This window comes from Syngnathoides biaculeatus, chromosome 19, assembly GCF_019802595.1.
Source record: "Syngnathoides biaculeatus isolate LvHL_M chromosome 19, ASM1980259v1, whole genome shotgun sequence".
NCBI classification, from domain to species: Eukaryota; Metazoa; Chordata; class Actinopteri; order Syngnathiformes; family Syngnathidae; genus Syngnathoides; species Syngnathoides biaculeatus.
Window position 1 is genome coordinate 9,610,604 of NC_084658.1, and position 23,725 is coordinate 9,634,328.

Sequence of the window (23,725 nt, forward strand, 5' to 3'; positions counted from 1 at the left end):
CGAATAAACATTCATCCATGAGCAATCCGTTCTTCATTTTAAAAATCCAGGCAATATCTCTGCTACTGATCCAAACATCCACTAATCCAGAAATCTGAACTTTCAGTTTCCCAAATTCTTCATATGCCTTTATTTGACATCGTTGACAATTATAGACTTTGCTTGAAAAGATTTTAACAAAAAGTCGTGTTTTTACAGGCTTATTCTGTGTCTGTCCAGGTGTGCTCCCGAAGAACTTTTAGGAGAAGGTTACCTAGTTCTCATGTGTCCTTTTTAAAAATAAATAAATAAATTCAGATGTCAGTAAGACTGAAAATGGATTGCAATTTGTATTAGAGGAGATAAAACTTATAAATACCCTCTGTAGCTGAGATAACTTGTCTACACATTTTTATTAACATGGCACAGAATAATCATCATAAATAAAAAACTTAGTTATAACTTTACAAGTACATTTGACATTTTAATGGCTCTGTAGGTCACTCTTTAACATCATCAAGGTGTATCAATAATAATTCATAACCTTGTTTAAAGACATTAGCAAAGTTGGTGGACTATGGAAAGGTAAGTTTATGAGCACACATATTCCCAACTGGGAAAAGAAAAGAGACAATAAAGCTCATGAATTCTCGCTGCCTAAAGCTTAGTTAAAGCACATAATAACGCACGAGCTCAGCTGCTTCTGATTTGATTGAAGATGGCGGCGCAAACAGACGCAGCGGCTTATGGCTCTCCCTATCAGTGCTTCTCTTCGTATTTTGTCTTTGAGTTTTTTTAGGGCCACTTTGCTCACATACGCCTTGGCACTACACTGTTACACGCACCAGGAACTTTTGGACCTAGGATACCGACAGAAAATAGCAGTTTCAAATGACTTTCACCACAAACACAACATTCCAGATGAGCTAGTGAGACGCCCGTGGTTGCCGTGGATTCCAAACCAGAAACCATGGATGACCAGCCAGGCCTGTGACACTGCCTTCAGGTCAGGTGAGAAAGCGCTTTACAGCTCGCCTTGAGCTGAACTGAAAAAAGGTATAAAAAAAAAATGCCAAAAATGAGTACAAGAGGAGGATAGAGTCCCATCTTGCCAGCAACAGACCTCAGGAGGTGTGGCAGGGTCTAGAGAGCCTCACAAACTTAAGAGGCTTGGCAGAGGAACTTAACAGTTTCTTTGCTCGCTTTGAATTACCTCAGCAACAGGTGCTCCAGTATTGAGTAAGTGAGTTTCCCCACAACTACTGGGCTCCAGTAACTCTTCACTGACTGTACAGGAATACAGTGTGAGGGGCGTGCTCCTGGCCGTGAACCCTAGGAAGGGTGCTGGCCTGGACGAAGAATGTGTTCCTTTTGCTTCTCCTCAGTCCTCTCAGTGACCCACTTCTTCTTTCCTTGGATTTGGGGTTTCACCACCAATCTCCTTCTCCCCTTTCCTACCAGAAGATACACAAAGTACTCTCCTGCCTGTCTCTCTGATCACCTTGGCTGTAGTAATCCTGTCTTCTGGGAGATCCTAGTGTCCACTGAGAGCCTGTCTCACCTCCTTCCAAAAGGCTGTACAGTCTTCCTTTCTCTGCTCTACCCCTGGGTCCTTCTACCTCTGCTCCTGTAGGTCACCCTATGTTACTGCCTCTTCAGGAAAAGTCTTCACTACCGCCATTTCCATCCTTTTTGCAGAGTCCACCATGATCTGTCCCTCAAAGTTTCTTTCATGGACGTAACGTTTTCATCACTCGTTTCCTTCACCAACATTTCCATGACAATCTCGACCAATCACATCACTCTCTGTGTTTGGGATGCTCAGAACGACTTCATCTTGTTCCCTCCAGAATTTCTCGTTCAACTCGAGGTCACACCCTGCGGGGCATAGCCGCTAATCACATTGTACATGAGACCCTCAATTTCAAGTTTCAGCCTCATAACTCGATCTGATACCCTTTTCACCTACAAGAAATTCTTAGCCAGATCTTCCTTTAAAATAACCCCTACTCCATTTCTCTCCACATCTACTCCATGGTCAAATAATTTAAACCCTCCCCTGAAGCCTCTAGCCTTACTGCCTTTCCACCTGCTCTTTTGGATGCAAAATATATCAACCTTATTCCTAATCATCATGTCAACCCTCTGCATTTATCCAGTCTTGGGACCAGCCTACAGATTTCACTGGCTTCTGCCCCCATAGGGGTGCATTAGGTTTAATCAAAGACATAATCAAATTAAAAATGAAACGAATGGTTATGTCAAAAACTAGTGGATTACTGAATTCAGTATCATTCATCTTTTAAACCTTTTTGTCATGCATTAAAAAAAGAGTGAACACCACGTGAATGTGCTGACGTCCTATTCTAAGAGGGAATGACGTTTGGCTATTTCCATCTGCCTGTATGGATACTACAAGCTCTGATGTGCTAAACTGAATGTGACACAAGGTTGTGTTTTGTGTATTTTCAGACTTTTTGGCTTCAAATTGTCTACAGTGCCTTTGGCAAAGTTAATGTAGATTTGATTGAAGCCCAGACTGCCCTCCTAAATAGCTGCAGCTGAAAAACAACAGCCTGATTGCTTCTGCTTGTGATCAGCGTCATTGTCTGTCTCAAGTAACAAAGTCACTTAATCTTTTTTTGTAAAAATGTATATTCGCCTAAAAAAAAAAAGAGGAGTGAGGAGTGTGGTTCTAGATCTGCTTTAAATATAAAATAGCCCAAGACAGTTGTGATTTGACACAATATAAATAGAACTGAATTAAAATGGAATCACTCAAGCAGCAAGTAGATATAAGTACAAAAAAAGGGTCTTTCCATTATAGTTTGCGTTGACATTTAATTAATAGGTTTATGCTAAGGAAGATAATTTAAGAAATATTCCTATCCCCATAAATAATGTATGGATAGGTTTCCGATGATGTCACCGCAGTCCCAGGATTCCCTTTTTCTACGACGTCATAACTCTTAGACCGATCAGATAAACTAACGATGGAAAAAAACTTCACGCTTCACCTATCACCTCTGTTCTCTGACCTCAATGACACACAAGATGGCGGCCGTCGCAAGGCATGCCGGGTAATTAGTTTGGTGACCCGTCAATTCTTGTTGATGAATGTACGCTTTTGTAAACAGATGGTGCTTCAGAAGCAAGCATTCCGTCAGGATGGTATGGAAATAACTCACGACGGCACACGAGATACAGAAGCAAGGACTCGGCATGAATGTTTTTTTCAGTTTGGAGAGTATTCAAAAACTTAAATGGGAACCAGTAGTGGGGGGATGAGGGTCGAGGCGATGTGGCACCTGGTCATTGAGCTGTGTGAACACAATGGCGGGCAGAGGAGTTCTGGTAAAAGAAAAAAAAAAGATGCAAGAAGCCTCAGCTCATGATGGATTTGATGTAGGATTGGAATGGATGGTGACTGCTCTCTGGTTAAGTGCTCTGATCATATGGCAGATTACAGTCTTATCCAACTAAACTCTAACGTCTTTCGGATGTTACACACTGTGTTACGCCTTTACAAAAATGACTGTACCCGCAACTTAATTGATTGCACGGCCATTTAAATAAAATACTTCATTTATCATAGTGGTCCTGCGAGGGAAGATTCAATTCAAACAGATGTATATTTTTGGGTGGCACAAACCACTAATAAAACCAGAGCAAAGACATGGATGCAAGCAAGAAGATAGTCAAGAGATTCAGAGGGAAAGAAGTGTGCTAAACAGATGATGCCTCAGTAGTGACATGAAATGAGGAATTTTGGAAATACCCTTTTGAAAGGGGGAGTTTGAGCCATGCATAGCTCCATGAGGAGGCACGGAGAAATGTTCACTGACATGCGTATGTTTTCTTCACGGAATTGGTTTGTCACCATTGCCCAACCCCCAAGAAAATGGTTTCATTTTGTCAGTAAGATCAGCTTGGGTGCAACATTTGGAGCTGAAACTCCTGCTGTGGTGTGGCCCATAGGTTCACTAAAGCACATAAACCTCCTGACAACGATAAGGTGGAAATAACTCAGGGAAAGGTAACACAAAAAATATGAATTATCTTCAGTCTTCTTTTCCTTTCGGCTTGTCCCGATTAGGGGTCGCCGCAGCGCGTTATCTTTTCCCATCTAAGCCTATCTCATGCATCTTCCCCACTAACACCCACTGTCCTCATGACCTCCCTCACCACATCCATCAATCTTTTCTTCGGTCTCCCTCTCACTCTTTTGCCTGGCAGCTCCATCCTCAGCATCCTTCTACCAATATACTCACTCTCTCGCCTCTGGACATGTCCAAACCATCTGCTCTCTCGATCCTTGTCTCCAAAACATCCAACTTTGGCTGTCCCACTAATGAGCTCATTTCTCATCCTATCCAAGCTCAAAAACTTCCTTTCTGCCACCTCTAGTCTTGCTTCCTGTTGTTTATTCAGTTCCACCATCTGTAATCCGTACATCACCACTGTTTTATCGACTTTGCCTTTCATCCTAGCAGAGACTTTCTGTCACATAACACACCAGACACCTTCCGCCAACTATTCCACCCCGCTTGGACCCGTTTCTTCACTTCCCTACCACACTCTCCATTGCTCTGTATTGTTGACCCCAAGTATTTGAAGTCGTCCACTCTTGCTATGTCTTCTCCCTGGAGCTTTACTCTTCCCCCACCACCCCTCTCATTCATCCACATATATGCTGTTTTACTTCAACTAATCTTCATTCGTCTCATTTCCAGTGCGTGCCTCCATCTTTCTATTCTATCATAAAAATTACAAATTATACAGTAGAATAAGAAAAATATAAAGCATCAAACACAACAACATAATTATACTAAACGGCTATTCGGTGTCTATTCACCTAAAAATGTATTTGAACCTAATAAAAATATACAAATAATATTGTAAAGAGGTTTCTGAAGCAAAGGAAATTCACAAGACAAATATTGAGTAGAACATTTTATACATTTATTTGTTTTCTATTAAGCAAATCAAATCAGCATGAAGAACTGGCGGCACGGTTGGCCAGCTGCCACGCAGCACGGCGCAGAGGAGACAGTTAAGAAGTCTTGTGTGGATTTGATTTGAGGCGCAAGTGGTTTGTTTGAGAGAGCATTACCAACTCTTTCCCCAGAGGATTTCTGAGTATTTCTTTTCTCGCTGCTTTAATTTACAGATTAGTATAGGACACACTTGAGAATTGGCTCTAATGGAACAGCTGAACCACATACTGCTATACAGTTACATGAAAAATGCAAGAAACGATACATTTATGTGCCACACTATACATAATTCCGTGTTTTGTGAATTAAGGTAGCTGTGTACAGACTTATGACCAGATTTCAAAGCGATTTTTCTTCCAAATTAAACACAATACAGAAATGTGAGTCAATCAACATACATACAATTACATAAACATCTGTGTCCAGTCTATTCAAAGCAGTGGCGTATACATAGGTGTATTTCAAACATTATTTCCTTTAATAGAAATTTCAAATAATGCATATAAAGCTACAACAACCCACCAAAATTAAATATGTGAAATGTGTTAAAGGCACTTAAGTATACAAATTAGCAAGTAACAATGAAAACAAACCTTACAGATATGAATGTCAATTTAGGATAAATTCAGAATAAAATATTCTTTGAGCGGATAAGCATGTCTCTCAGAGTAATAGATCCTAGTACTAAAAGCACATCAAAGCGACTATTATTAGGGTTTTGCATTTCTCCATAAAGTGCTTCAAACCACTGGTTCCAAGGCATATCTAGAAGAGTTTTTACCTACAAAACAACAGCGAGCTGAAACTAATTCTGCTCAAAGAGCAACTGTTTAAAAAAATATGGCTTTTAAGGATGTGATAATCTTAGCATTGATAAAAAGGTCAACAAAGTTGAAAAGTGTTTTTTTCCACTATTTTTGCAGCTAACGTCAACCACCGAGAATAAATAAAACCAAGGATGTGTCAATAAAGTGACATCCATTTTACGTAAGTCTTTCATTCCAAATATAATATCTATACCCGTCACAGTATGCTAGCAGACATTGCAGTTACACATCACCAACTTCCCGTTAGGAAGCACCTTGCCGGAGGGAGGTAATGTAAAACTTTGTAAACATTTTTGCACTTTATCTGGCACTGTCTGTAGGCTCCGGATCCCGTTGCACACGAGAATGCCTGAAACCGAGGAATGTGACAAAAGACATGAGGAAGGCAAATACGCATTTCTTTGCATTGAATTTCTCAAAACCCTATACCTGCAACTTTTGTTTTGCTCTTCTGATGCATTTGCTCGCGTTACTTGGTCTACCACTAGTTCGATCAAGAACGTGCAGGTTTGTACATAGAACATGCATGATTTTTAATATCGGTTATAACGCATGTGAAGCCAGCAAGAGATGAAGTACTATATAATGTGCATATGTTATTTATTTTGTAACAGCGGCAGGGTTATAAATACCCTACAAAAGGGGAGAAAACAGTAGTTTCACTTTGCCAATGAACAGAATAAAAATTCATCCATCGTTCCTTTTAGGGTGACTGGTGACCTGGAGTGTATCTCAACTGAATTTTGGGTAAGGGGCAGGTAACACCCCGGACTGGTTGTTAGCCAATCACAGCGCACATGCAAATAAACTAACATTACCTGACATTCAACCCGATGCAAAATTTAGTATTCGACACACTTAACATGAAGTGAAAAACTGTGAGGCAGATGTGCTAACCACAATCAGACCGTGCCCTCGTGAAAAATCCTTAAGTGTTTTGATGATGGTCATGGTGGTTTGGGTGATCTCGAAATTCCCATACTTGACCAATTAGTGATTGCAAACTAATGTAACAATCAGTTTACCGGTACTTCACTGACCATTTCTTACCCCAATAAGCAAGCCTTATGTGAAATTGTTTAATTAACACAGTGGTGCTTCCCAGGCAGAGATATGTCTATACTTTTAATGGCAGTGCAAAGCAATGGCAGGGAAGTACGTGGAAATATTAAAAGAAATATGTTATCAGTTCTCAAACATCTTCTCTGGGCATGTTTGTCTGCTTTAACGATAGGGCTTTTTTTTATCAGAAGTTTGCCTAATCTGATTCAGTGCTTCAAGTTTAAATAGTCTTCAAGTTAATTTTTTTTTTTTTTTGGTCGAGAAGCCAAACTTTGGCTTTGAGTCAGCAGGATGGATGAAGTATAAAGTTGGCATCTTAAAAGGTCAATCGGGGAGGTAAAGTAAATGCTTTTAAGTCATGTGAAATTTTAAGTGATTCCAGTTATTATTATTATAAAAGAACATTAAACAACCTTCATAATTTCTTATCTCAGTATCAGAAGTGGGATCTCATGACCCAGCATACGGAGGCCATATAGGAATAATGAAAACAAGCTGGGGCCGAACCAGTCAGTTCTTTTTATATTATTTCATAATGGTAACCTAATCCTAGCCACAGTTTTTAAACAAATTCCAGCATCCACCCAAACCCTACCATTTAAGGGATGTGGGGGAAAAGGAATATCTGACTGTAGAAAGTAAATACACAGCTTCAGAAAAAAAAGCAAGCTGCTCATGGACATAGCTCAAGTGGTATAGTGGGAGAAGGAGAGAAGAAGGAAGACCAGTGTTTTCAACTATCAATCTTCTGTTGGTCGAGCTGGGTGACCTCGATGATTGGAGGAGAGGTGCTGATTGGTGGCCCACACCAACAGGCAGAAGATCGCCCCAGGTGGATCTCACATGTGCTGCTGGAGAATAAAAGCAGATAAGCCATTCAACATGAAGAACATTTTCATGTGTGGACAGGCACTATACAGCCACTGTTATTGCAACATCAACAAGACCGCCATTAAATTCCACAAGAGGAAGACACATTCTCCTCCCTCCAAGAAAACAGATGGGGGGGGAAAAGCAGGAAGAGGGAATGCGAAGGCTTGGGACCATCATGTGAAGATGGTCATGTGTTAGTCAAATGCGGTGTAAGGGAGGAGTGTGAAACAGCCAGAACAACGGAGTCTAAAGAGCGCAAGAGAATACACACCGGAGTTGGGGTCAAATCATTTTCACATTAGTCAGTTGACTGTGGTTGTGACAAACGGGCAGCAATTATCGACCAGACATCAGTACATTGCAACCTGTAAGGTCAAAGGGCCATTTAGGGAGTAGAACTTTTTACTTGGACTTTGAACTGTTGTAATGTGTTCTGTCAAGCGACACTGCAGCATTTTTAAATCTTCACCGGACACTATAGGGTTCTTCTTTTTCTTTGAACATCATTCAGCTACTCCTTGGAGAGGAAGCAACAATGCGTTACTTTATCCACCTTAGAACAACTTCTGACGAGGAGCTGTATGGAGATGCAGATTTCATCTTCTAGCAGGACCTCGCCCCTGCCCATAGTGTCAGAAGCACCAAAACCTGGCCGCCACAGTGTTCGACTCCCCTAATCGAAACCCCAGTGACAATCTATGGGGTATTGTCAGGAGGATTATAAGGAGCAACGGACCGAAAAACGAAGAACTGACAGCAAGCATCAAGGAATTCTGGCCTTCCATTAAACCAAGGAAATGCCACAGGCTGATTGCCAAAAACCCACGGCAAATTGAGGTCGTGATTAAAAGAAAGGGATTCCCAACAAAGCATTTTGATAGTACCATATTTTGATGGATGTGACCCAAATTTCTTTACAATATTCACTTTTTTTTGAATTCATAATTAAGTGGGTTTTATGAGCTGGAAGTCCAAATTAAATAAAAATAAACAAATGCATACTTATAATTCTTTAAATGGTGTGCCCTGAATTTATAACCTGTGAAAGTTCAACTTTTGAATGGAATTCTGGAAACAAATGAACTTCACGGAAAGGGTCTGTATATCTGTTCATATTTTATAGAGCACAAAATTTCAACATTGACACGACAGGGAGGAAAATGTAAGTGATCCTTTAGCCCTAATAACCTTCTTTGGTAGGCAAATTTATCTCAGAGTTCCGGATCAAATTTGCACATTTATGAGGATTAATTTTCGACCATTCCTCTGAAAGTATTGCAGTTAAGCCAAATTCCTGGAATTTCTGATGTCAATCTCTCTCTCGAGGTCATCCCACAGCATCTCAATCAGTTGAGGTCACGACTTTGATAGCCCCACAACAAAACAGATTTAACGCCATTATGTTCTTGATCTGATTTTGTGTTTTTGATCATTGTCCTGTGGCAACACCCTTCCTGCTTTGTGCTTCAACTGTTGGACAGATTGCCTCGAATTCTTGAGCAAAATATCTTGACAACATTTTGGATTCATTTTTCCATTGACGATCAGAAGCTGTCCAGCCCCTGAGGTTGAAGCACCCCCATACCGTGACGCTCCCTCCACCGTGCGTCACAGTTGGGATAACGCTTTGATTTTAGTGTGCTGTGCAATCTTTCCTCCACACATGGTACTGTATTCCTCCCAAGGTTCCCAAATATGATTTTGTCTGTCCACACCAACCATTTTGCCAGTAGCATTGTGAAACATCGAAGTGTTCTTTAGCAAACTTCAAACGAACGTTTGTTTGTTTTTTTAAAGACAACAACGCCTTCCTCCTTGGTGTTCTCCCATCAACCCAGTTCTTGTTTAATTTTTTACGTATGATAGATCTGTCAACAGATGGTGAAATATGCCAGTGATTTCTACATCACACTCACACTGACACTCTAGGGTTCTTTTTTTCTTTTAACTTCATTCATTATGTTGTGCTCTTGCAGTCATTTTTACAGAAGGGGAAGCAACAATGCTTAATTTTTTCCATTTATAGACTTTGTCAAAACGTGGACAGATGAACATCAAAACTTATAGCAATACTTTTGAAAAAAATTTCAGCTTTATACCATTAAAAAATTCTTAATTGTAGTTCTTCTGTGTGCTATTTTGACTGAGGTAATAGTGGCAAAATGATCTCAAGCCACACCTCCAATCTAAACTCTTTGATTGGAGGCCAGGTTGGCTCACACCAGACATTGATTGGCTCTGAGAATCTTTAGCCTGGGTAGAGAGCTCGTGCACCTACGTCATAAAATCACGTGACTTTTGTTTACCTCGCCATATTGCCGGTCAAGCTAATATTGCTCAATGCTAAGTCGGTTGAAGATGTCATGGAAATATGTCTTGTAGCAAGACGGCCAGGGTCTTGTCCGATACCGTCAGATATTTAACAGGTGAAAATAAACTATGGTACGTGGAAAAATTAGATAAACTCGGCATAGAGGACCCGTATTTAATGCCGAAGTCAAAGTTTTCGCTGATAAGAAATTGGACTGTTAATTCACTTCCGCTTGTCTTGGACAACTGGATCTACACATGTATCTGGTGATTAAATTGTTGAGATTCACACGGAAAAGTTTGAAATTGTACAAAAGTCTGGATGCATACAAATACTTTGCTGCTGGATCTGTTCTCAATCAAGAATAAATCCCACATATTGACGGTTTTGACAGCTTGTGAATGCAGAAGTGTGTTCGCCAACATGTTAACCTTTGCCGGAATCAATCGATCTTTTCAGCTATAATTCAATACAAATACCAATATTTAAATAAATGACCCCTGGTTTTACACAAACTCGCCTTCATTAACTATGACTGAAAAAAAGACGACAGTTGACAGCTCGTGAACGCGGAAGTGTGATCGGCAACACGTTGACTTTTGCCAGAATCCACCAATCTTTTCCGCCAGTATTCAGTACAAATGCCAATATTTCAATAAATGATCCCTGGTTTTACACAAACTCTCATTCATTAACTATGATTGAAAAAAAAAAAAGGGACGGAGTTGTCTCCATGGAACGTACATGGAAGAGATTGTGGCCACACTTAACCTCCGTAAACATCTGCGACAGTTTTTTTTTTTTTTAAACACGCATTGTTCTCAAATGAGCCAACTTGGCATTATCTTACTACTAATATTAATACTTTTTGGTAATTTGAGATTGAGAAGAATAATTCCTACCTGACATGAACGATCGCTACACAGGCGTGTGTGTATTTTGGTTGGGCACCATCAATCATGTTTAATTGCTGAAATCCATTGATATTTTCTGGTCTTTTCAGTTGGTATTCCATAAAATGATCTCTTTGAATATCTGTCTCGTCTGTTGTGACAACCAACAGCACAACAGGTCTTGGGTATCGTAAATATTCTCCTCCGGTTCAATGTCTCTCACAATGTAGAGCAGCTCCGTTTGACTGGCAATATGGTGCCGTGAAAATGGTGACGTCACGCGCACGAGCTCTATATATCGCTTTAACGGATGCCCCTTCCTCCCTATCGGTGCATAAACTGGAGATTGCACTATCCAATATACCACAGATCTACAAACTGGTAAAATGAAAACAATCTGACCCCAACCTTCATAAATGAGATGGTGATCCTGTCATCAGGATCATTTTGTATCATGATAAAGTATCAGAATCAACATTTTCCACCACGAAGACATAAAACAGTAACAGCAGCAAAGTGAGGGATGCATGTTAATAAAGAGAAGATGAAAAGCCCATAAAACTATCCTGCAGACTTGCTATATTTAATACCTCACATTTCTGGACTCGGCTCTCAGATTTTGGCCTCATGACTGTAGAATGTGATCGCAAAGAGCAGAAAGGATGGTAAGCAAACAAGTACAGTGTTTTATATTCAGAAAGTAAGGATGATGGAAAATGTAGGCCAATTTTAAAAAGTTCAGTTTGACTGATCCCTATTTTGTACTCTTGTACAGATTTCTCTGTTCTTACTTGAATTAGGACAGAGACAAATTGGCACGGATCTTTGTTTGCTTGTTAGTTTGCAATTGTCCATTTAACTTGTAAGGGGAAATAATGTCAGACATCTGTTCAACTGGCACAATATATTTGCTAAAACCACAGATTGATTCATTCCTTCAGTGGTCTGGTTGCATCTAGTTTAAAACCAAACACATTTATCATTTTGTATGAGAGGAGAATGATGATGAATGCCTGTCTGGAATTAGAACAGTCGGAACAGACCTGCTGTGATCAATTACCTCCGAGGTCTTTAATGTTTCTCTACATTCCTAAAACAGTATATATGCTTACTACCTGCTAGTTGTTGATTTTTTTTTCTATACCATGAATTACATCAAAACATATCTTTTGAAAATGTGAAAATACAGTATTGTATTGGTGAATGACCATATCAAGCGTTCAGGCAATGAAGGCAAAGGAATTTGTACTAGTTTTGATTAGTTTGTTGTTAAATACACTCACTAAAAACACAAATGAAACACTTTTGTTTTTGATCACATTTTTCATGAGCTTTACCTAAGAGCTAAAACATTTTCCAAGTAAACAAAAAGCCTGTTTTTTTCCAAATGCTCACAATCCCGTTAGTGAGTGCTTCTCCTTTACTGAGACAAATGAAGTACTTCACAGGTCTGGCATAATAAAAGGCCAATCTAAAATATGCGGTTTTACTATATTTATGGGGTGGATCAGAAAACCAGACTGTCTGTTGTGACCACAATTTGCCTTAGAGTGCAATGCATCCTCTTTGTATAATTCATCAGTTATTGATTGTAGCCTGTGGAATATTGCCCTACTTCTCTTCAATGGCTGTGCAAAGTTGCTGGGTGGTGGAAAGAACTGCAACACCTTGTTGGATATGCCAAGCTCGACAAGAGGATCCCACACATGTTCAATGGGTTCTCCCATCGCCGGCATACCCAGTGGACATGATAATGCTCTCGAGCGAGTTACTTGATATGACAGCAAGTTCCAGTTCCTGCCAATTCCCAAACAACGTCACAGAGCCATTGAAGAGGACCTGACTGACATTTCGCAGGCCTCAATCAATAACACGATCAACTCTATAAGGAGATATGATGAACTGCCCGAGGTAAATAGTCGTCACACCAGATACTGACTGTTTTTATGATCCCCTACCACCACAAAAAAAAAAAAAAAAAAAACCTAAACAGTAAAACAACACATTTTAAAGTAGGATTATCTCAAGGGCCATCTAAGGGACAATAGTGCAACCATTGTATCAAATCAGCATCTTGATATCCCACACTTGTGAGCTGGATAGATTATCTCAGCAAAGGAGAATTGCTCACTAACACATATTCAGACGGATTTGTAAACAATATTTGAGAGAAACGGGCCTTTTGAATACTGTACAAGGAAAATGTCGAGTTCAACTCAAATCAGAATGCTGTCTATCGACTTCACCTCAGCATTAAACACCATCATCCCCCAGAAGCTCATACTCAAACTAGACAGGCTGGGACTCAACACCTCCCTATGCTACTGGCTGTTGGACTTCCATACAGGGAGACCGCAGACAGTTCGGGTCGGCAGCAACACCTCCAACACCATCATGCTGAACACAGGGGCTCCCCACGGATGCGTATTTAGACCCCTCCTTTTCACACTCCTGACCCACAACTTCGTACCCACATCCAGCTTTAACCTCTTCATCAAGTTTGGAGACTGTGATGGGTCTCATCAACAACAATAATGAGACAAGACACAAAAGTGAGCTGAGCTACCTAGCTATGTGATCAAGGAGAACAATCTCCACCTGAACGTGGAGAAGATTAAGGAGATCATAGTGGATTTCAGGAGAAGGCACATCCAGCATTCCCCAATCATTGGTTTCTCTCTCCCTTCATGTCTGGACATTAATAACACAAGCCTCACCCACAAAGGGAAACAGGATCACGACATCAGTCAACCATCCCACTGCTTCATCAGACTGCTGCCATTGGAGAGGAGACTGCAGAGCCTTTGGGGGAAAACTAGCAGGCTCAAAGACAATTTCTTCTCCCAGGTAGTCAGGAGGCTTAACACTTTGTCCCATTTCGGCAGCTACCACCACTCACCATCATTGATTGTAGACCATAAATTCAGCTCATGCACAAACTGCACTTTAAGCACTGTATTCGCTTTACCCTTGCAGCACTGTGTATATTACCTAACTGATTATTCAGCTACACTGTTTACAAATATGCTTACAGCCTTGCTACCCGGAGAACTCCCGATCTCTTCAGATCTCGGAAGCTAAGCGAGTTTGGCCCTAGTTAGTACTTGAATGGGGGACTGCCTGGGAATATCAGGTGCTGTCAGCTTCTCTCCAAGGCTATAATGAAGAGTGGTTGCGTCAGGAAGGGCATCCGGCGTAAAACTGTGCCAAACAAATATGCGTTCATTTGTGATGACACGCTGAAGCGACCCCTAATGGGACAAGCCAAAAGGAAAAGATGACTGTTTACAAATTTCTATAATTTTAGTACAGTATTAGTCATAGTATAGTCGTCCATAAAACTCGACCATGTACATTGCTGCTCATAAAGTCAATACCATACATGTATGTATATATTGACCATATTGTTTATGTTTATAGTATAAGCTGTGTGTGTGTGTGTAAATATATATATATATATATATATATATATATATATATATATAAATAAACACCTGACAAAGTTACTTGAACGTCAGTAATTGGGTAGTATTAGGTTTATATTTTTGTTCAGAATATTGTATGAAAGGAAAGAAAACCATCTGATGCTTGCGTTTTATTTATGATCTTATAATAAATATAGCACATTACAAAAAATATTGCTAGGTTTCATTGGTGTCAAACATGACCTGTGAATTTCCATATCACGGAAAATATCACATTAGCTCTTAAACCCTACAAAACTATTATGCAACGCATCATGAGTTGATCTTGCCAATAAAGGTAGGTAAAGTCAATTTGGGGTTTATTTTTTTTTTTTTTACAACAAAGGCAAAATATGCCAAATGAGAAAAACAGTGCTTTGTCATGTACATCAAAAAAATTATAAATAATAATACATAAAGACTTACAGTGACTCAGTCTATTATGCATTTGGCTCACCAAACATAAATAACATGCTTTTCTGTGTGTGTTTGCATTGGTTCTGCTCGTTTTGGCCACCTGTCATGGATTTTAGCTCGTATGTTTTCATTTGTTTTGCTCCTTTACCCTGGTTCGTTTGGCATGTCCTGATCAGCCTCCGCAGCAGATGACGATTCCACATCTGCATCTGCACTGCTCTCGCTGCCCTGAGTTGACAGACCACATGGAGACTGGGGGGTCCCACACTCACCACTGACACAACACAAACACACAAACCGAGACAGTTATTGATTGTGTTAATATACAGGGTGATTGAAAAATAACTCCCTATTTTTAAGTACTTGTAATTTATTTACAAATGGTCATTTGAACATGACAAGAAAGTGTATTGCATGGAGTTTTATTTAAAGTTCGATATGGACGCCAACATTAGCCACCAATTTCCCAAGCTGCCTCTGAACCGCATTAACTGATTTCACAAGAAACTGTTGTGGGATGGAAGACATAACTTCTCAAATTCGCCCTTCAAGTTCTTCCAAAGTCATGGGTTTGGTAGAAAAGACTTCCCATACATCATGGAACCCGCACAAGAAAATTTGGATAAAGTATTTTAAAATAGGGAGTTACTTTTCAATCCCCCTGTAGTATATGGGCAGTGTCTGGTGTCATCCAGGGTAAATATAATGAAAAAAAGTGTCGATTTTTCATTGTTTTTCTTCTTTTTTTTCCAAATCATGATGCATTTCTTTGATCTAGTACTTTCACCAAAGTTACATTACTTAATTGTGTAGTAATGTCTTGTTACAATGGCGGCAATGGTGCACTTCACTTGGCAGACACTAGCAGAGGTCACAAGTAATTCTGACCCAACACACTTGATTTCTAACTAGCTGCAGAAGGGATACACGAGAAACATGGAGTGCAACCACTTTATACTTCTAGTAAATTGTAAGGCAATGCATGGGTGATATAATAAAAGCTTTATAGAAACCCTTTTTTTTTTTTAACTTTACTACCCATAATGAGAAAGTAAGATAAAACAAATGGGAGACCAAGGACTTAACTCAGATATTCTCTATGTGCACATTCTCAAATGTGATACACATACAGTAATGGCAGTGAAGATTAAACTTCACCTTTCAGATCCTCTAAGTATGTAATAGCATTTGCAAACATTTTTTCAAAGTCACTGAAATTTGAAAAAAATATGAGTAGTTAGCTTATGTGTAATGTGTGTGCATGCACGTCCCAACTGACTTGATATGCTTTTCCAAAAGCAGAATGGCCTGCTCTTTTTCCTCAAGGCTCTTTTTGAGCGAGGCAATCTCCTTTTGCTTCTCCAGCAGTTCCTTCTGCAGACGGTAGTTGCTTTCTTCTAGAGTCTCACAGAAGGCCTGCGAGGTGGCGGCAATGAGGGACAAAAAGCCGTTTTTGTTAGACAACTGAAATATATACAGTACATGGGGGTCAAAAAGAAAAAAGCAGGGGTGTTTGGGGGGAAAGTGGCGAGTGGATATTGGGTTAAGAAAAATGTTATGCACTTCTATCTCATCTTGGAACAAAAAAAAGATGTAGTTTGTTGCTTTTGCATCTGTTTCAAATCCTGATGCAGTTAAGTCAGTGGTTTACTTTTATGGTTTTTTTGTTTTGACCAGTTATGGTTTATTGATAAAAACATTAGATGTTAAGCTTTATTTTATTTTAGTACAATATGTCATAAAAATGAGCCTTCCGGAATGTTTGTTTTAATAAGTGTTGTCTGAGTTGAAACATTATTTCTCCATAGGAATCCAAAGGTTGGATTGTAACACCAAAATGATTACATTCGCAAGCTAATAAAAATGAAAGTGAGAGCAAATTGTCTTTTATTTTATTTTAAATATATTGAATACAGTTATAGAAGAGTAGAACAATGAAGTCATGAGACTTTACTGGAGTTTATTCCACACCATGAAAACAAACATTTGTTTTTGCAATCTTTGGGATTGAATCTGCTGTTCTAAACACAAAATGTGCTCGGTGGTTACAGAATTTGCATTAAATGGCTCCAACAGAGCAGCAACAGATCTTAAGCTACACATTTACAGAAACGTGTGTTTTCAGTGGCCAGACACGTAGTCCCGAATGTGACCTGAAGCATTTTTTTTCTCAATATTGTTGTATTGCTAAGTGTTCTCATGGTCTATCACAGTTTCCGTGACTGGCATTGAGAGGAAGTGACTGCTGAGCCTCGGAGGCTTTAAGCCACGCTACAGTTCGGACCGCAGTCTGCCGCGGACACAAGTATGTTCCCTCCCGGCCCATCAAACTTCTGATGTGGTCCCTCATAAGTGTCACATTCTGTCTACAGATGTCATTGGTGTCAATGCGGGTTTAGTCTCACAAATATTGCCACTCAAAATATGTTTGGTAATATTAGTTTTCTGTCAGCAACTAATCCATCTCTTGTAACATAACATGCAAAAGAGCCTTTATTCACTAACACGTGCCAGAAAATGTGATCTCTCTCACACTCGCACGCACCCATGCATGCAAAGAATTGAATGATGTGTATTTGAACCAAACACATGGGTTTGCCTTAAAAAAAGTTTAATTTATTGCCAACAAACTTTGTCATACACCATTCACATGCCAGCATTTACCATCAACAGTCACACTTTGAGAAGTCACAGCTATTTGAACATTTGAATTTGGTACACAGATACTATAACAATACCCACAGTCCTTCTTCACCCGATACGAGAAATGACAGATATTATAGCAACTTGCTTGATAGTAATACTATAGAAAAAGAAGGCTATTCTTCTTCGCTTGTGTCTTCTTGACTGTATTTATACAGTACTACTTCCTGGTGGCCTGGGGGGGCACACCAGAAGAAGTGCTATACTCAATTTGATTGGGGCATTAAATCATGATGCAAACTAATGTGTTACATTCAGTTTAATTAGGCTATTCAGGGTTCCCACTCTTGTCTTGAAATTATTTTCCAGGACTTTTCCAGGACATTTTCAGTTGCTACAGTGTGAGTCACGTTAACACAACATACACTCCTAACCCCCCCCCCCCCAGCTTTATAAAAGTGTTGTTTTCTACAATTGTACCTTATATTTTGTACATTTAACCAGAGTGCTTCAATGTTTATTCCTCTCCATCTTTCTCTCTGATACTTTCTCCACAAAATTTAAATGACCAAAACAATTTCCTTTAGTAAATCTGTTTACATACTCAATTTAGTTTACAGTACAGTTTACTTTGTGCATGACGACACGCCCACCACAGCTCTCTGCTGCTCCTCTGTCACTCAGAGGCAGAGACAGAGAGAGGGAGAAAAACCTCACACTCGACATACTGCGACACCGCAACACTTGAACTGAAAGTTGCTAGTTTTGATGCTTCTTTGGAGACAATAAATCCTTACTTTCTTCTGAAAAGTCTAGCAACAGGATTAATGGCATTTCAGTTTCTTTCAATGAGGAAAGATGATTTGAGATAAGAGTTTTTCAGATCCCAGTGTGGTCACAGAACAGACTGAACTTGTACCTAACTGAAGGCACCACTGTTCTCATCTCTTTGATCAGTCGTTTGGGACATTCAAACCCTACGTTGTAGTAAAATCTGAATTTTTCTAGTGCATGCATTGAGTGTTGTTCTTTCATAAACAAAGTAATATTCAAGAATATCATTAAAATGCATATCTTTAGGGAAAAACAGTATCAAAATTTGCCGCCAGCCTTGTGGCCGACTGTGGGTAAAAAAAAAAAAATTCTTGAAGCCCAAAATCCCTGCCAGCGCCCCTGGCCATGGCCATCAGGAACTTAGAGTAGATGCAGCCTTAGCAAGAATTAAATTCACTCTCTCGCCTAAACACAAATAAGTCACGTATCTCCCGGGTTTTTGGGTTTAAGCAGCAAGATTTGCCAGTACATCTATCTAGTTTATGTTGTCTGGCATAGATTCAAGGAAAAAGAGGGGAAAAAAGTGTTCTTGCAACACCAAATTGTTATGGATGTTTCTGTACAGGTTTCATGAAACTGATCAGTTAAACTTCACCTCACACAATCAGCAGTTAAATACAGTACATAGTAAATACATGCATACGTAATAAACATACATAGTTAGATTACAATGCAAACATACGGACAAATGGGAATTAATGTTCAACATAAATATGTTAAAACCACACATACTTCTGTGGGCACATACTAACACTTACCCTGCTCTCTTCCAAACTATCGAAGGGCCCAGGCGGCTCATCCAGACATAAAAACTCTCTCACTGATTGGCTGGTTCAAAAAAAAAAAAATAAATAATGACATGTTACAATAATTACTTATGCTCATCATAGAAAAGATCAAACAAAACAACAACATATTTTTACTGCATGGTTGTGTCACATACCAGTTGGCAATGTCCTTGTGTGCAACTAAGTTTTGCAAAAAGGCTTGAAGTCCTAGCTGTCTGTCTTCCAGAAAGTCACTGTCATAGTTGTCTTTAAACCATCTTTTAGGAGGCAATGCGAGCCGAAAGCCCGGGAAAATCTCTTTTAACTAGAGCACACACAAACACACAAATATATTCAGGAGAGACAATTGAGGAAACGTTGAGGATACCTTGGAGCAAAACATGATAAGGAGAGCAAAACATGCACACAAAAATAGGACAATTCACTGCCTACATGCATTGTTGACTATTGACATGAAGCCTCTAGTGAGGTTGATTGGACATCACTCATGATTTGTAAATACAAATATGTTACATCTGCACGATCACTTGTCAAACCATGAACTGTATTGACAATTTTTTTTGTCTTTATTTCATTCTATACTGATTAGCTTGGGTTTATTTTACCTCTGATCATGTCTTTGCCAGTAAAAAAAAATAAATGCATGTCCCAACCACAGCAGCAAAACATTTACATGTATATCCAAAGGTTTTAACAGCTACACATGTATGATTTTCTCAAGTGTTAGTGTGGTCAAAAATGACCTGTATAACACTGGTACATTGTATTATGTATAATGACAATAAATGGCCTTATATTCTACATTAAAAACAAGTAAAACATCCCTTCATTATCCCACTTGATCCTGAGCCTTTGGAAAACTCTAAAAACGCTAACCACCTTGTAATTCATACCCAAAACATACTGTAATTTTCAAATAATTTTGGTGGGGAAATGCTGTATCTTGGTCATAAAAAAACAACCAAAAAAAAAAAAAAAAAAAATATATATATATATATATATATATATATATATGTAAAATCATAAAAACCTGGCATTTCAACATGGGTATGTAGACTTTTAATCTCCACTTTACATTCAGCCTTCTACTGTACTTGCTTTAAAGTTTGTGGGAGGCAATGTGCATTCAGTTAAAAAGGACATGCATGTTGATCGCAGTACAAACTGGCGCCAGCCGCACAGCAGGAGGTGCAGCGCTATAGAGGAAATAGAGGAACGCTCGCTATTTATCCCAATTAAAAGTGACAATTTTCACATTGAGCAGCGAAGCCCAGTCATGTGAATGAGGCCTTAACTAAATTATGCGAGAAAATATAATGGGGGATAAACAGCAACATAATGTATGGAATACCTATAAAATTTCTGAGTGAAAGTGGTGAGGGTTCGGTTCATTCATCGAAAGAACCTTTGTAGGTTATTAGTGTCTCTGTTTTAGAGGTAATGACATTTTTCAAACCTGTCAAACCTATGGAAAAAAAAAATTACACGGAGCAGGCGATTTTACTTTGAAAATGACCACTTCCTTTCCTGCTCTTTCATCCCAATGTAAGACCACAAAAATGCAAAATGACCAAAGCCAGATACTGGTGCCTCTTTCACTGCATGACTTTCATTTTAAAAATCAATCACCAAAAGACTTCTGTGCAACATTTGATTCATATCCCACAAATCTGCACTTTTCTTTCCCATTACCCCAAGAAGAGCCTATTGGACAGGGCTCCCTCCTATTCTGCATAATGGTGAGTTGTATTTACTAATGTATATTAAGGCTTTTGGCCAAAGTCGTCTGGGATATGCTCGTTACCATGACCCTAATAAGATAGAGCAATACAGAATTATTTATTCCCTAAATAACTAACACTACAGTATTCTCTTAATGAGGCCCCGTAGCTCAGTGGTTAGAGCACTGGTTTGGTTTGGTAAACCAGGGGTTGTGGGTTCATATCCCACTGGGGCCTCCACTCCCTGAGAAGGGTTGCGTCAGGAAGGGCATCCGGCGTAAAAATTGTGCCAAACGTATATATGCGTCCATCTGAGATGATACGCTGTGGCGACCCCGAAAGGGACAAGCCGAAAGAAACACACACACAGTATTCTCTTAATATGGTGAATAATCAAGGCTTTTGGGTAAAAAGTATTTACAGACATATATTGTACACTTCTACTGCATTTGTGGTAAAGGCAGTAAAAATTCCATTTGCATAGTGCTGATTTGTGAACAAACTGTCCTGCTCGCTAAGTTAAATTATAGCAGTTGATTGTGTGGAAATTGTGGGCTTCTTTGTTTAGCTGTAAAACAAAACAAACTGGGAAAACAAAAGATTTAATTGCATTCATGGCCCTTAAGGCATACAGCGCTGCAAACTAGAACTTCACATGGCAATCACTCCCTGCTTGTATAAACAGCCCGTGGCGTGAACAACCCACCTTGTCGTTGAGTCTGGAAAAGTCTGCGTACCTCCTGAAAACAACCCAGCTCTCATCTGTGGTTTTCCTGACCAGGACTTTATACACCTAAAGCACATTGTAGACAGAACACACAAGGCGTCCACACACACACACATTTAAAATTTGCTTACAGCAAACCTGCTGGAAATTTACAGGGGTGTTTTAAGGTTGAAACTATAAAACATTCCTCCTCCCCAGGTCAATTATTATTACATAAGTATACTATATTGTTGAGATGTTTGAAAATTGCATTACGGCATTCAAATATCTTTACAAAGTGTTAAAAAATTGTGACGTGATCAATTTACATGTGTTCAATATGGAAGCGGTAATGTAATGCTTTAAACTATTAAAGATTTTTTTCCCCCATGGTAAATCCATGTATATTAATTTTTGCCTATAGGACGGTGAGTCTAAAACACAACTTTCATGATGAACACGGCTCCCTGTATACACCTCTGTTATGTCAATTGGATTCTCATTCAGCAAACTAAGAGGCCATCCATAATCCACATAAATCCAAATACTTTCTTTTATAGCATATTAATGTTCAGTGAAGGCCCTCCTTGTGAGCAAGTGCATTATCAAGACTTTTAATATTTGTGACACTAATTTAGCCATTGTTCCCTTTATTGTTTAATATAAGAATTGAAATAAAGTAAAATATACAATTGTAAATTTCTATTTAAAAATGTATTATATGTACTATAATTGGTTAGTTTATTATAAATAGAATTAAAATATAGTAAACATACAACTGTAAATTTCTATTTATCATACAAATGCACTATATGACTAACTTGCTGTTAATGATTATTGCATTAAATATAAATACAAATTTAAAAAAATAGAACGAATTACCTTCTCCAAATAAATATTTTTACCTAATCCATGTATGTCGTAGCTCAACTATACATTTTAAAAAGTGAATTCATCTCTGAGTGTTTTATTTATAGCGTTTTTATTCTTAGACTGGTAAGAATGATTTAACGAAAACGTGAGGCGCATTTCCAAAGCAAGTCAGTGAACTCCTGCTCTTCATAGTGCGTGTTATTCAGATGATTTTTTTTTTTTAAGCATACAAACAAATCCAAATTTAGAGTAGCACTGCTTTCATGGTAGTACAATGCTGTGCTGCAAATGTCGGGGTCTATTGGAAAGGAAACACTTAAAACACAAAGACGAAGGGGACACTCCTTGGGTTAAATACAGTGCCATATTTTGAGATTTTAATATTTATTGTTCCCACAGAGCGCAGAGACTACTGTATAAGCCTCTGAAGCACTTTATGTTTTGCCTCTTAATGGGAGAACTGTGAGCGACAGCGATATGTTTGAAAAAGATCAAATGTTTTTAAAGTATGCGTGAGGAAAACCATTTTTTAAAGTTTTTTTTTTCTTTTTTAACTTGGTCTCGCTATATCCCGCTGTGGAATGCATCCCCCGCGTAAAATGGGTACACAGTACATGTTAGTTAATAATCGAAACTGATGGAACGGGTTGGGTTTCACCACAGGGGTTTCTCGTGTGACCATACACATACTAGCAATAAAAAATAAGCTTACTTAGGAATAAGGAATTACTCAAACTGAAAAGATTCACTGGCAGTCCCGCTCCCTCCCACAGTTAAAATGGATATTTGATTTGTATGGGTTTCATCTCATTGAATGAGTTTTAAGAGTTACGTTCTGGATGACAGATTCAATTCTCATCTTTTGTACCGTAAACTTTGCTCTCTCCTCCATGACTTCGTATCCCAGCACCGTTGGGGTGATGGGTCTCTCTCCATCTCCTTGCTGGCTCGCTATTGGAGCAGATATAGAGCGGGGGCAACTTGAATATTCCAGTAAGGGTTCAAAAGTCCCATTTCCTATGGTATGTGTGACATAACTGCTGTGAGGCGGTGGCGTCTGGCTTCGACTGCTTCTTTCTGCGCAATGAAGCTGGGAACTTCTACACCTTCTTCCATGCTCGTCCACATCTGAACTGGTTATCGGGGATGAAGATTCTGAGCTGCTGGAGACGCTTCCCAGAGAGGAAGCTCGTGGTGGCCTTTTTAGCTTGCTACTAACACTCGATGAGACTCTGTCCAAGGGTACAGGCACAGGGACAAACGGTGAGGCCATCCTCCTGCGATTGATCGTCACCACTGTCCCACTGTGATGACTTGCTTCTGTGGGACGGATTGAT

At 39.2% G+C, this 23,725-nt stretch overlaps 1 protein-coding gene and 1 pseudogene across 4 annotated transcripts; one reads left to right on the forward strand and one right to left on the reverse strand.

The window, feature by feature from the left end:
- Positions 1-4,919: 4,919 nt before the first annotated feature.
- On the reverse strand, positions 4,920-23,661 carry snx16 (sorting nexin 16). 4 transcript variants are annotated; one of them, XM_061804727.1, is made up of 8 exons: positions 23,427-23,661; positions 23,257-23,339; positions 21,516-21,602; positions 19,244-19,392; positions 19,059-19,128; positions 16,103-16,239; positions 14,972-15,097; positions 4,920-7,716 (listed from the first exon to the last, which is right to left on the reverse strand). In XM_061804727.1, the coding sequence occupies exons 1-8, from the start codon at positions 23,659-23,661 to the stop codon at positions 7,599-7,601; spliced, it is 1,005 nt and encodes a 334-aa protein (XP_061660711.1). In that variant the 3' UTR covers positions 4,920-7,598. The 4 variants fall into 4 exon arrangements, with proteins under 4 accessions (XP_061660711.1, XP_061660712.1, XP_061660709.1 ...); XM_061804728.1 differs by adding an exon at positions 11,533-11,573 and having other exon boundaries at positions 23,257-23,661; XM_061804725.1 differs by having other exon boundaries at positions 4,920-7,713; positions 23,257-23,661.
- On the forward strand, positions 13,969-14,087 carry LOC133493096 (5S ribosomal RNA; annotated as a pseudogene).
- Positions 23,662-23,725: the final 64 nt, after the last annotated feature.